Source organism: Talpa occidentalis, unplaced genomic scaffold, assembly GCF_014898055.3.
Source record: "Talpa occidentalis isolate TD23 unplaced genomic scaffold, MPIMG_talOcc4v2.1 talOcc4.5, whole genome shotgun sequence".
Lineage (NCBI taxonomy): Eukaryota > Metazoa > Chordata > Mammalia > Eulipotyphla > Talpidae > Talpa > Talpa occidentalis.
The window spans coordinates 80,647,393-80,661,438 of record NW_023604861.1 but is presented as its reverse complement, the minus strand read 5'-3'; the positions used below and the strand labels follow the sequence as shown (position 1 = coordinate 80,661,438).

The 14,046-nt window shown below is 37.3% G+C and overlaps 2 protein-coding genes across 9 annotated transcripts in view; one reads left to right on the top strand and one right to left on the bottom strand.

Moving 5' to 3' along the window:
- Positions 1 to 6,036, bottom strand: part of APLF (aprataxin and PNKP like factor) — a 67,293-nt gene extending 61,257 nt beyond the window's left edge. Inside the window, exon 1 of one of the 5 annotated variants that reach the window (XM_037527521.2) lies at positions 5,941 to 6,036. In XM_037527521.2, the coding sequence (XP_037383418.1) occupies positions 5,941 to 5,994 (54 nt within the window). In that variant the 5' untranslated portion in view covers positions 5,995 to 6,036. Of the gene's footprint in view, positions 1 to 5,569; positions 5,799 to 5,940 lie in introns of those variants that run through there. The other 4 variants (XM_037527522.2, XM_037527523.2, XM_054701682.1 and 1 more) reach the window with 4 other exon arrangements.
- On the top strand, positions 1,676 to 10,906 carry FBXO48 (F-box protein 48). 4 transcript variants are annotated; one of them, XM_054701684.1, is made up of 7 exons: positions 1,676 to 1,726; positions 4,904 to 5,041; positions 6,306 to 6,373; positions 6,554 to 6,642; positions 7,100 to 7,243; positions 8,318 to 8,643; positions 9,085 to 10,906. In XM_054701684.1, exons 6-7 carry the CDS (start codon positions 8,392 to 8,394, stop codon positions 9,301 to 9,303), a joined length of 471 nt encoding a protein of 156 aa, XP_054557659.1. In that variant the 5' UTR covers positions 1,676 to 1,726; positions 4,904 to 5,041; positions 6,306 to 6,373; positions 6,554 to 6,642; positions 7,100 to 7,243; positions 8,318 to 8,391; the 3' UTR covers positions 9,304 to 10,906. The 4 variants fall into 4 exon arrangements, with proteins under 4 accessions (XP_054557659.1, XP_054557658.1, XP_037383423.1 ...); XM_054701683.1 differs by lacking the exons at positions 1,676 to 1,726; positions 4,904 to 5,041 and adding an exon at positions 6,125 to 6,180 and having other exon boundaries at positions 6,582 to 6,642; XM_037527526.2 differs by lacking the exons at positions 1,676 to 1,726; positions 4,904 to 5,041 and adding an exon at positions 6,125 to 6,180.
- Positions 10,907 to 14,046: the final 3,140 nt, after the last annotated feature.

Here is a 14,046-nt window from a genome sequence, read left to right as displayed (position 1 = left end):
AGATTATCAAACTACGTCACAAACACCTATTTAATTCACAATACTGGCAAAATAAAGACCATTTAGATCTTCTAAAAAGTCAATATTTTCTGCATTCCTGATTCAAGGTTGCTGAATTGTTGGCCAACATAAGGCACTGGGCTGACTTGATGCATCAAAATGTGAAATCACCCAAACTGTTTGGCTTGCAATGCTGCTTACATAAGTGAATGCTATACAAAAGTGAGAACTTCATCCTCATCAATAATATATTATGATAGAGAGAACACAGTGAGTAAAAATATAGCGCTTAGGAAGACAAGAATGTGTTTAAATCCCATTTGGGACATTGGAAAATTAGTTTCTGAATATTTACTTAGTTCAGTTCAGATATTTCTTGGAGATCTACTCAATGCCAAGCATTCTACTTAAGTGTTTGTAGAAATTGCTCTCTACTCTGGCTTCTCAAAGAATAATCTGCAGAGCTTTAAAAAATACAAAATCCAGACACTACCTACAGAATCAAATCACCAGAGAAAGGAGCTCAAACAAAGAAGTATGGAAGCATGTGAGAGGGCAAGTTAAAGTTGAGCAGTAATTTGGGAAATGAGAATTTAAATACATTAATTTAGGGGGAAATAAACAATTTGTCTATGTGTGTATGTATATGTATGTACACACACATATACACCCCCCACACTCACACAAAGTAACTAATTATGTATCTGTTAGAATGGCCAAAATTGAAAACACTGACAGCACCAAGTGCTGGTAAGGATGTAGAAAAATCTCTCATTTAATGTTAGGAACTCAAAACGGTACAACTTTGGAAGACCATGGGCAGTTTCTTTACAAAATTAAATATACTCTACAATACATTCTAGCAATTACACTTCTTGATATTTACTCAAATGAGCTGAAAATTTACATCCACACAAAAATCTGTACACAGATGTTTATAACAGCTTTATTCATAGGTACCAAAAGTTATAAATGATCAAGATGTCCTTCAGTGGGGAAATGGATAAACTGAGACATAATCACACAATGAACAATTAATTACTCATCATTAAAAAGCCATGAAAAGACATGGAAGAACCTTAAAAACATACCACTGACACTGAGTGAAAGGAGCAACCTAAAAAGGCTACGTGACTAAATAATATTCTGGAAAACATAAAACTATGGAAGCAGTAAAAAGTTCAGTAGTGGCCAGTGGCTGAGGGTAGAAGGAATAGGTGAAGCATAGAGGTATGTTAGGGCCATGAGTAAACTCTAGTGTAAACTATGGACTTTGAGCAATGACATATCAATGTAGGTTCACTGAATATACCACTGTTACCAGATGCTGACAGCAGCAGAAACTATGGAGGAGGGTGGCTGAGGGGACAGAAGACATATGAGAAACTGTATTTCCTGCTCAAGTTATTGTGAACCTTAAAACTGCCAATAAAGTATATTTTACAAAGAAACCTAATGCACACTATAAAAGCAATGTCTATAAAATCTCAATGGGATCACTGATGCACTGTGATTATCCCCACATCCAGTTAGCACTTACTCAATTAACCAATAGGCCCCTACACTTTCTGATGTTAAAGCCTTAGAACATACATTCATTTAGACTGAAGAACCTCCTCCCTACAATCCACTCTCCACTAGCCAAAATTCTAAGTTCTAACACCCTCAGAGACAGCTCAGCATGTAACTGAGTTCACGAAGCCTTCTCTGATCCCTCCTCTTAATTGTGGGTTCCTTTTGCTACCTCTTTGTTTATGTAATATCATTCTGTATGGCTTATGATACTGAAACAAAACTTTAAATATAACCTGTAAGTAGAGATTTCATTACTAGTCTTGAAAAAACTGACATGACACTGTTACCAGGTGGGAAAGGGAGTGGGTAGCAAGGAGTACATTACAGATCCCGCTTCTATGGCCTCCCAACACCGAGGCAGTTGTCATCTAGAACACTGCTGTCATTTATCACTGTCCCCTGCATTGTTTTTCTTACTTCCTGTCACTTCACTCAAGGTGCCTGCCTGGCTCCAGTTTCCATTTGAGTTTGTAACCCCTATTTACTTCGTTCTCAGACCTACTAAACTGTTTCTTAAAAGCAAGGACTTATTTCTCTTTTCTCTCTCCCGTCTGACTAGAGTATATTTTCATCAACTATTTTCTGAATTTATTATTAGTCACAAAATAGGAAAAATCATACACTTAATTCATCGTGAATGTTGCTACTTAAGCTTAAGCAGACAGGAGCACTGCCTCTTTACTATGGTTAAATTGACTTTAAAACCTTGTAATAACCTTTTTATACCTATGTTACAAGTAGCCTTTGTATGAGTGCTGGAAGAGCGAAAGACTGAACAGGAATGAAGAGATCATGCGTTGAGTATCTACTATGTGCCAAGCATTGTACTATTATTAAGGGATGGGCAAAACCAAAGGGTATCCCCTTCTAGACAACAAAGAGGAGGTAGCTGGGAAGAAATCTGTGTTGCACTAATAGGGCAGCAAATGGGATTCCCGAAGAAATAGGAAGAGTACAGAGTTGTCAGCTCAGAGTGGTAACTGCACAAATTTTGTAAGACTCTTAATAGCCTTCTTAGAAGTGATGAACAGATGCCTGGTGAGGAGTCCAGAGAAGGGCTCATAACTAACCCATCCCCATGCAGGGCCTGTTCTTTTTATTTAAAGAGTCCATTCAATTACATCTGCCTTTAATTCTCACTAGATACCTAGTACTGTCCTATTTTCTTAGAGGAAAGTAGATCATAAAGGAATGTGTCATATAAACCTGCTATCAAAACAGAACAAGGAAAATTTGAAATCACAAAGTTTTCATTTAAGAGTGTAATCAGCTTTAACTAAAGAAAAACAAAGCAAATAATTTAGTCTAAAGACACTGTTGCTTGAGAAGCTGAACTGTAAAATCTTTTTTTCCTAATTATATGTTTTCATTCATATAGTTGTAGATAAATATATAATTGAAAGATATAATAAAGATATTTTGTACTATTTATCCAGTCATAATATCTTGCTAAACTAGTGTAGTATCACAACCAGATATTGATGTTGATACAGTTGAGATACAAAACACTTCCATCACCACAAAAATCCCTCATGTTGCTATTTTATAGACATACCCAATTTCCTACTACCCTCTTCCCCCTCTCTTTAATCCCAACCATTAAATATGTTTCCCATTTTTATAATTTTGTCATTTCAATGAATGTTATATAAGTGAATGATACAATAATTTGTAACCTGTGAGAATGACTGTTTTAACTCAGGATAATGCCCTGCAGAATCAGCCTGTTGCAAAACCTTGTAATTGTTGCAGATCATGAAACCGAATTACAACTTAGTAGGAAAGGACATCAGGCTTGCTCATGACTCATACTAAAGCCAAAGGCATAAAAAAAGAATTAAACTCTACTGAGTTCTGTTCTCCCAAAGCATTCTGTTAAGTGTTTTCCTACCACTGTAATAGACATTCTTCTTGTCAAATTATTTCAGCACCAAAACTTTTACACACTGAATTACAAACCTTTATGCTTGTGTGGCTACAGAGGTTTGTGAAACCTGTCTCAGAAAAATAAGTCTGGTTAAATGAGGAAGTTCAAAACTCCTTTATTAGTATTCATTTCAGATGGACATAAATTTACAATGAACTTTCTGAGTTTTCCCACTTGGAAATAAGTCTTTGCTCACTCACACTACAAAACAACAGCAGCAGCAACAACAACCTCACTACAATTGCTGTTGTCTGAAATGGTTGCCCTTATGTTGAGTTTAACCATTGCAGAAAAGAAACATGCATCTGTGAGCTCTACAATCTTAAACATCTAAAAGCTTAAAACCTTTTAAGCTTAAAATCTTAAAAACAAACAAGGTTATTTATTCTTAAATTGTTTCCTTCAATACATTTTGGATTTCATTCATAAACAAACCTATTATCTGCTAAACTTGGCAACAGAATCTCATCACTGAAGGATAGTTTGAAAAGGGAAAGTGACATCCTGACCACATACCTGAGTTTCTATTTCTTACCATTTTCAAAAACAGAATCCAAATAGGCTCATCTACAATAGCAAGCCCTTAACACAAAGATCAAGCTTCAAATGAGTCTGCAACCTACTGGCGTGTGTATAAAACACAGGCCTAAAAAAATTCACCCATCTTTTTTACCAGATCCACAATACTCTGTGTCAATAATAGAGTTTGTTAAGCAAATCAAAATTAATTAGTCACCAGACATTTCTAAATGAAGCAAATACTCTGGTCAAAGTTTCTAGCTTGGATATGAAGAGAAAGAAACCCTACAAGGCAGTTCTTTCAAATATTCACAGGGGTTAATAAACTATGAATAAAAGTAACACGGTATTATTTAAACATTTAAGTGATTACTTGTCCAGTTTTTTTAAAAAAAAAGCACAGAACTTCAATATTTTCAATAACCTTCACACACACACACACACCCACCCCTTTTAGGGCTGGCTGACTTCCCTTATCACTTATCACTTGAACCTTGAACCTCCTTTTCCTTCCTGGAAAGGGTAACTAAACCTATAGTAGTGATTCCACTGAGACACAGGTTAGCCCGGATAACATTCCATACTCCAAAAGGTATTACCTCACTGACACAAGTTTGTGTGGAGAGTTCACATGAGAAAAGTTCTAGAGGATAGGCACCCATTTCTCATTCACCTTTGCATGCCCCGGTGCTAGAGTCTGCAAAAGGTGCCACACAAAGTGGCCACCAAACAAGAAATGCCAAGTGTTATGAAAACAGTATGTATTGAGGGAGAGAGCTACAGAATTCCAGAAAACTGGCCAAATTTCTAACTTCTAGACATACCGAAAAAGGGGGAGAATGTATAACTTAGTGGCATTATGTGTCCCAATGCATTATGCAGGTCCTTCAAAGAACCGCTCTATGGTTGAATTTTCTCCTAAGAACAATGAAGATAGTATAGCATCCAACTCATCGGGGTTTGAAAGAATATAAGAAGTTGGTATAAGTCAAGTCCTTAGATCAATGAGTGGAACACTAGGTAAGTGTTTGCTACTGATATACTACTCTAAAAAACTATTACAATAAAAGTGTCCGCAAGAGACTAAAATCTTCAAAGAAATTAGCCTGAAAAGATAAAATCACAAGTGGCAAAGTTTTACTATCAAGGACGAGATACTACTGTAAATATTTCTCAGGCGATGAGGCAACATCCTCAACCCTTGAGGCAACTATTCTCCCTGTAAAGTTAATGGACATTTTTGTTTACATTTTAGTATGTAAGAATTTGTACGTGGGCCCAAACAAAAACAGAGTGGATTTGGATCCACCGCCCTATTTTGCCCTCCCCTATAAAAACACTAGAATAATACGAGTCAGTGCTCTTTAAAGGCAGCATAAGAAACGTTCATGAGCTGATTAAAGTTGACTGGAAAACTTGCAGCCCCTAAACTTGCAATATGCGGACAGATAGTTGCGGCGTGGTGGGGAATCCGGCCAGGACCGCAGCAGGGCCTGGCAAAGCAGCCAAGGACCCCGCACAGCTCTGGCCGACCCCCGCCACACTTACTCCCAGCAGCGGCCCGCGGCCGATCACCGTCTCCCCGGGCGCCAGGGCAACCCGGGGGCCGCCATCCTGCGACTGCAGCTCGAAGCCCCCCGACATGGCGGCGAGGATGGCCCCTGCGCAAGGAGACTGTCCCCGCAGCCGTTTCCGCTTTCCCCGGCCACGCGCGGAGCCTAAGCGGGGCCCCGGGAAAAACACAGGGGGAGAAACCCGCCAGAGTGCGCGGAGCAGCGCAGCCGGGTCCCCGGGCGCGTCCAGAGCCCCGCCTCTCCCCCACAGCCGTGACGCACTCGGGGATTCCCACGTCACGGAGCCTCAAAATCAATGATTAAAAGCCCAGGTTTCACCCATCCTCACCCTTTAGCACCACCCACCCAGTTTGAAGGACGCAGGACCTTAGGGTCCTTGGAACCTTCTTTTTCCTCCATTTCCGAGGTTAAAACACCCTAAAAAAACGCCAATCCCAGAAGGCCCTGCGCGCGGTGTTTACGCGAGCGCACACGTGCGGGTCAACAGGGCGGGGCCAGAGGTGGGCGGGGCTTGAGGGACGATGGGAAGGATAAGGTTGCCGCAGAATTTAAACTGCTGAAGGAGACGGCGCCGCGGCTCTACTGGTAAGAGGGTGTTCACTTGCCGCCCACCCCTGGCGGCCCCCAGCCCAATGGCTGCCCTCACTCAGCGGTCTTTAGCCGTGGTGACAGGTCAGGGCTGACAGTTGGCATTTGTGTTCATTTTTCAGTGCATCGTGTTCCTTGGGCTCGGGCAGCTGCAACCTGCGCGGGGCGCGCAAGATGGGCGGCTTAGATGGTACGTGGGGTCATTCTTACCGACTTGAAATATATCGACAGGTTTGGGTGTCCCTAAGAGCCGGGTGTGTCCCCAAGAGCCGGGTGTGTCCCCAAGAGCCGGGTGTGTCCCCAGGAGCCAAGTGGCGTCAGCCTCACCTTCTACGCTGTCTCGGTCCTTCCTCCTATAACTTCATTAAAGAGGCAGTTTTGCGGTTTGGTTTGTAAAGGAGAAGCGGAGTAATTTTCCAGGCGTCCAGGCAAAACGACTTCGAAGATGGTTAGTGGAAGGTGAGGAGCTTCCCCAAGACCCGCGACCTATAGTCGAATGTAAAGAAACTGAGTATGTTTACGCTTTGCCTTTAAGGTTACGTTTGAAGATAATTTACTATCAAGCTATAGCAAAAAAGCAGTAATTCAAGAGATTCCAACATAGAAATGCAGTCTTTGGATACTGAGCATGACAGTAGAGAGAGTCAAAATAATTATTTTGAATAACTGCCTCTGAAAGTTACAATCGTGGGTCTTGAAGAATGAATCATTCCCCTCCTTCATTCCTGTGATATAATTATGATGGGAGAAAGCATTTTATTCCCCAGTAAGAAGTAGCAAACAAATAAACAGTAACGTTCCGTTAGTACGGAAGTCTTTTCAAGAATAAAATGACTGGACTTTGGTTTGTTTTGATGAAGAGGGAGGAGGTGCATAGCAAAAACTTGCTCTTGATTCTTAATCTTGTTTTTATCAGTTTACTTTCTTACTTCCCCAAACCCTCAAGAGGAAGTCGTCTGTTGAACAGACATTAAAATTTTAACCACCGTATTTAGTTTGGATCATGAACAATCAAATGAATGGGAGTGACTGTGGTTTTGGCAAGTCCAGAAACATATAGGTGAGTAGTACACCTAAAAGGGGGAATTGTCATTAGCTGAGTTTAAAAGTATTTGTGTATCTCAAGTACCTCCCCCTGCATTGCCATACCTGAATATAAAAGGAAGTGCAAAATGGAGTAAACTGCTTTTAAGTACATATGAGCTGTCTTTATATGTAAAAATAGCTCTATGGTTTCCACTGATTTCCAAAGCCGGTCAGGTTAGGAAAATTCCCTGAAACTGGACTTTAAATCTTAAATCACCCTGCTATATCTAGCAGAATTATAAACATTGTTTATAATTGTTAGTCTTTATTGCTTGATGGCATCCGTGACTAATAGCCTTAGTTCATAATTAACTATGCATGTGGAATAGCGTCCATAGACCATAGAGGATTCTAACCAGATATCTTCTATAGAGGATTAGAATAGAATCCTCCAGAGAGGATTCTAACCAGATATCATCCTCTTGTCCATTTCAGGTAGTATTTGTGTGGAATGTGGGCACCCACCCATTAGTTACCAGTAGATAAACAATTCTTATGTAGAGTATTTTAAGTCCATTAGGCTGATGGTTAAGTTGCAAATTGTAAATGAAGACCTTAATGATAAGGCATCAGTTCCTATAGACAAATATTTAGGAGTTTAATAGAATTGAATCATACCTGTTTTCAAAGATAATCTCAATATTTTAAAATATGTTCAACATTTCTTAATAAAACTTGGAATCGAATGTTCTCACAATAGTCATCTCTACTAATTCAATAAATTATAGTGAAGACTCATTTTTAGATAGTGTTCTTTGAGGATGGAAAAACAAATATTTAGAAACCCATTTACTTACACTATTTTAAAAGAAGGAGGGTATTGAATATTTCCCATGTGCAGTGCAGATGTAAGGTTAGATAGTTCACATATTATCCCTTGGTCCTATGCACACTCAGGAAAGAAGCATGGTTAACTCCTTTTTATACATAGGAAGCTCAAGTACAGAAAGTTGAAGTTCTTCACATCATAGCCAGAAAGAATCTAGTTCAGCATAGGACCAATAGTCTGATCTAAAGAAACTGAGTTTGTTTAAACTTTGACTTTAAGGTTACATTTGAAGATAATCTACTAAACATCAAGCTATAGCAAAAAACAATAATTCAAGAGATTCCAACATAGAAATGAACTCTTCAGATCCTGAAAATAACAACAGAAAGAATCAAAATGACTATTTTATTCTCCTGCCTCGAGAAATTAAGAGGTACATTTTCAGTCTGCTGGACTTTCCGAGTTTGTGTTCAGCTTCAATGACATGCTGCAACTGGAATGAAATAATAAGCAGCACTGACTCCATATGGAAAGGACCTTACTTGACTTTACAATCTGTGTGCCCAGAAGTAAAGAAAGATGTAAAAAAGGGTTATTCCCTGAGGGTAAGTTTAATCTTCCCAGTCTGTAGTGTCTTTGACAATGCTATTGTAGTAGATTTGAACCAATTCTACCTTCTACTTGGAGGGCGTAGACTTAATAAACAGAGTACTAGTGTGTTGACTTTTGAACATGAGTCTAAGTTGAATTATTGTTCTTTTTCTGAGAACCACTATCTTCCACCTGTCCTTTGACATTTTTTAAATCCTAATTTCAGGCAGTTTTTTCCTGTCAATCAGAAGGAACGTGACTACAGCTCACTCCACCTTATCTAAAAACACCCCCCAGGAAATCTCTGACTCACTCTGCACACATAATCCATTTATTAGTATATGTGTATATTAAATACTTGATCTTCTTCTCGGCCCTGTCAATCAACTTCTCTAGTCTGAAACTCACTGACCAACCTCCTATATTCTTGAATGATGATGGTTTACCTCTTTCAGGAAACATTACGGAGGAATTACCAGAAGAGTAAAGCGAAACAGGAATGGCTAAGTGGCAAATTCAGCAACATAAGTTCTCCTGTTAACCTACCAGAAAAAATCATGTACCCGATGGATGCAGATACATGGGGGGACATTCTAGAAGCTGAACTGGAAAGAAAAACAGAAAAAGCACAGATTTTTATAACTTTGAGTGTTAAAAGCTATAATGACTCTTAGGTTGCAAAACATATATCTATATTTGTTCATTTTTTTATTCACTTTTAACAATATTTAACATTTAAATGAAAAGTAAATAGAAAATATCATCAAAGCAAAGCTTTGTTTTTATTTTGCACTTTAGTAAAAAATACTTTTCTGGTTTTCTAATGTGGAAAATCATGAAATGATATTTATTTGCTATACAGTACTACACTGTAGTATTTCATGTATTTGTGAATATTGCAGCACTTAAAGGGTAAGAGTTTGATTTTATGCTTAGTGAAAATTCAGAAATTCAGGAAACCATTTGAAGACACTGAACTAGAGATTCATCAAGTAATAGACATAACTAACTATAAATGAAATGACTAGCAATGTATTTATATAAATTTGTATTTCAGTAACTTTAAAATTTCCCTTTCAGTGGAATCAAATTGAATTGTCAAACACTGAAACAATTTTAAAATGTGTTAAACTAGTGGTTTAATGTAAAATTAATCTGACCAGAGGGCTAAAGCTTAACATTAAGATGCTCTTTACTCCCCTACAGACCTAGAATTGTTCTCAGGGTGCTGAAGTTTTCATAACACTGTCATCAGAACTGCCATACTACTACTATTATAAAACTGACTTTCTGACAGCCTTATAGCACTTTCTAGTATACTACTCATAGATAACCGAGACAAAGTACCTTCAGCTACTTTTTGTATTCTCCAAACTTAAAGATTATTTTAGAGAACCCTCAATATCTGATTTTGATGCAACTTATAGATTTCCAGATACCTTTAATTTAGCTTTTGGTCACTTTTTCTTAAAAGTAGATAATGTGGTACTCATTATACCAAATTGTTCATTCTGAATCTCTGGTCAGCACCATAGTAAAGTTCCCTCAAAACGTTTAATTAGTATGGGATTTTATTCTTAAATTGATCTGTGTAGCACAAAAGATTGTATTTAACAATCACAAAATAACAGAAAGATGTCCCACTCTATAGAAATTCCCTTTGTTCGATCTAGCAGCCGCTAGTTGATTGGCTCCTACTGTCCTAAAGTTGGAAAGGACTTTAAGTTCAAGCAGTCCAGGTATGTTCTATAGGTATGTTATCCCTCTCACCCACCATTCTTTTCTTAGCAAACTCTTTTTTTGTTGTTATTTTTAATTTTTATTTTTTGGCAAACTCTTTTGTAAAGCTCACTATCTTGACCTGAAACCATCCCTAATTCTACCATTTTTGATAAGTGACCCTCATAAGTTTCTCATAGTTCTTTGTACATGCCACTTTCAAAGCTGTCATGCTACATTCAGTTGTCTCTTATTTATCTCCCCCTTTAGACTGTGAGCTGCTTAATAGCAGGGCCATTTATTTATTTTTGTGTTCTCCAAACCCATAAAGATTTGTTAAATTATTTCTGTAGTATTTATTTTAATCTTACCCAGAATGTATATTAAAAATGGATTTCTGTATTTTCTTGTCAGTGGACAAGGTTATATCAAAGTGCAATATGTAACCCATAATACTAAATATCAGATACTTAATATTAAAGCTAATAAATGAAGAAAATAGGAAAGTAGAAATGTTTTATTGTTTGCATAAACACTTGAAAATAAACTTAAGTGAAAACTGTCACTTGTTCTTTTTAATTATTGGGTCACCCAAATCAATTTTAAATATTACTTTTGTAAGTTATATTAATAATCATTGGTGCTTTATTTTACTACTGTTGTATTAAAATAAGTCTCATATCATAAGTTATTAGCTATGATCATAGTCTGCATCAAAAGGAAAGTTTTGGAACTTAATGATAAACTCATTAAGTTCCAGGACTGGCTCAGAATGAACTGTACATTTATCAGAACCAACCACTAGCATCTGAGAACATAAATGGGTAGAGTTAAATGCAAGGAAGGAGGGCTCTTACGCATAGATAAAATAGCATATTACTATACACAATTTTTGAAAGTAGAGAGATATTAGACTAGAGTATTAAAGAACTTCCAATATTATAAAATATCAGTTCAAGACCTAGTATATTTTTTAAAGATTTATTTATTTAGAAAAGAACCGGGGTACAGGCCAGATGCGCAGGAGGGTGAGAGGATTCACCAGAGACAGAGTGGGGAACAGAATAGGCACACTGACTAAATACACTGCTGAGGGGAGCAGCAGACTAGACAGGAGAGGTCTGCAGCACCCTTAAGGATTTTCCCGGCTGATGGGGATTGAACTCACGCTACAGAGGTGGCGGACAGCTTCACAGTACGGCGCTCAACCTCCTGCGCCACCAGGGAGGCCCAAGACCTAGTATTTTTAAAATAAATTTAGAAACTTCTTTAGTTGTAACCAAGTTTTTAGGAAATAACTCAATAAAATCTACATGAATATAAAAACTTTAGACATTAGAGTACACACACACACACACACACACACACACACAGAATTTGAAAAAACAACATTCTCCTAACCACTTTAATTTCATCTTTGCTTTGACTTTATATATAATCTTTTTAAAATTTCAAATGCCCTTCACAAAATCAACAAAAATAACAATAGTAACATCAGTAAATAGATTGGGAAGAATAATGCATTAGATAAAGATCATACATTTTTCTTTAGAGTTGAAACCCATAACGATCAAATGAATGAAATTAGATAAACAACGAGCAAAGTTTGGTTATAATAGCCAGCACTTTCTGAATGCCTATTCTGCACCAAGCAATGTATTCGGGCAGGTGCTATCTACACATTATTCATGAGGAAGCTGAAATTTAGAGAATAATCTTACCTATCTCTGTCTATAAAAGTATATAATACATAGTGGATGCTCAATAAATTTTTATTCAAAATTTATGATAAATGAAAGAGAATGTTTCTCCAACTTTTTATTTTGAACATTTCAAATTTACAAAAAAGTTATGATACATAACAAAAAACTCTTATGTATACCCTAGTAATAACAATTGTTAATATTGCCACATTTATATAGTAGTTATTTTGCTGAAACATTTAAGAACCAGTTGCAGATATGATACTTCACCCTAAAATACTTCAGCATGTGTCTCCTAAAAATAAATACTCTCCCCTATATACAATATCATCATCACATCTAAAATTTTCATATGCATTCAGTAAAATCCAATTTGCAATTAATATTTAAATATCCCCAATGGCCCCAAAAAATCCTTTCTAGATTTTTTTTCTAATTAGGGTCCACAAGATTTACATATACATATTACTTTTATGTCCTCTTAATCTCTTTTAATCATAAATGTTGCCCTGCCTTTGGTTTTTCTTTTAAAGGCTTCAAGCTGGTTATCTTACAGGATCATCTGTAATTAATGTCTGATTGTCTCATCATAATTTGAATGAGGTGAAACTTAGCTGATGTAATATGCTAACTTTTGCCTCATATTGAGAAGCACACAATGATTGTTCTATGTGGTGTTAATAACCAAAATCTCTCCATTTAATGGGATATTTTTCTATTAAGTTTTGTTTTTTTCAACAGCTTATTTCTAAAGTATTCTCCTATAGCCAACCCTATGCTAAATGCTTCATAAACATTATTCATCTTCATAATTAATTAGGTTTTCAAAGAACACCAGAAACCATCTCCAAATTCTTTTCTGGACAACCTAAAAATTATAAAACCAAGATATAAAGTCACAATTTAAGCCCAGTTTTCTCTGACTTCAGAGACTAATCTTTTAACCAATAGCTTCTAGTGACTTTTTTTATCTTGACACTTAGTTCTTACCTTTAGCCAATGTGAATGGCTAAGACTAACAAAGGACACCTCCCATCACGAATACCTAGAAAAATCAGGGGGAAATTAATACTAAATATGTAGAAATTACACTTCTGCTAATGGCAGAACAGCTCATTCTAACAAAACTTCTTACTTAGGACAACTTGAAAACCTGGGGGGAAACATTAATCTAATTGAAGTCATCAGAGATCTACAATATAGTAAAGAAATATTGGGCCAATTTCTTGGAAAATAAAAACTAAGGAGGTAAGTCCAGGGTTGAAGTTAATCTTTCCATGGGGGCTTGGCAATTCTTGCAGGAGCAGCTGAAAAACTAAGCAGATTTTGAAAGTCTCTCAAGACTATGAGGACAGTTACTAGAGAAAAGAAACTAGTAACACATTTACTTAATAAATAGTTTGAGTCTAAACGCTAAATAGTTTGAGGACTACACGCTAAAAATGGGAGTAATCTAGTTTTTAGGTCATCACAAGAAAACCATGCACCATCAAAACATCTCAATCTCTGAAAATGGAATGAGATAATAGTAATGTCCTAAACACCTGGCAGAAGCAGAAAAAAAAAGTCCTTCTTGAAGAAAGCTATTGCCATTTTAGGCTTTACATTATCTTTACAGACATTTTTAAAATTCAATGTCAGATGTGCACACACAGAGACACATACATAAATAAGAAGACACAGTAGGGCCTCCCTGGTGGCACAAGGGGTTAAGGCACAACCTATGAAGCTCCCAGCAGCCACTGCAGCAGGAGTTCGATCCGGCCAGGGAGGTGACCCACATGGCGCAGCAGACCTCTCCTGACTCGCCCACTGCTCCCCTCAGCAGTTTATTTCAATTAGTCTGCCTGTTCCGCTCCCTGCTCTGTCTCTGGTGAATCCTCTCACCAGCTCCCCCAACAACTCTGGCCTGTACCCCAGTTCTTGTATGTATAAATAAATAAAGCTTTAAAAAATAAATAAGACACCGTAAGTTAATAATAATTAAAAAAAACA

What these genes read in the sequence shown, in the direction of transcription:
- FBXO48 (XM_054701684.1), top strand. Translation starts at nt 8,392, where the DNA reads ATGAACTCTTCAGATCCTGAAAATAACAACAGAAAGAATCAAAATGAC. An exon ending in AAAAGGGTTATTCCCTGAGG is followed by an intron (nt 8,644 to 9,084) that starts GTAAGTTTAATC and finishes TACCTCTTTCAG; the next exon opens with GAAACATTACGGAGGAATTA.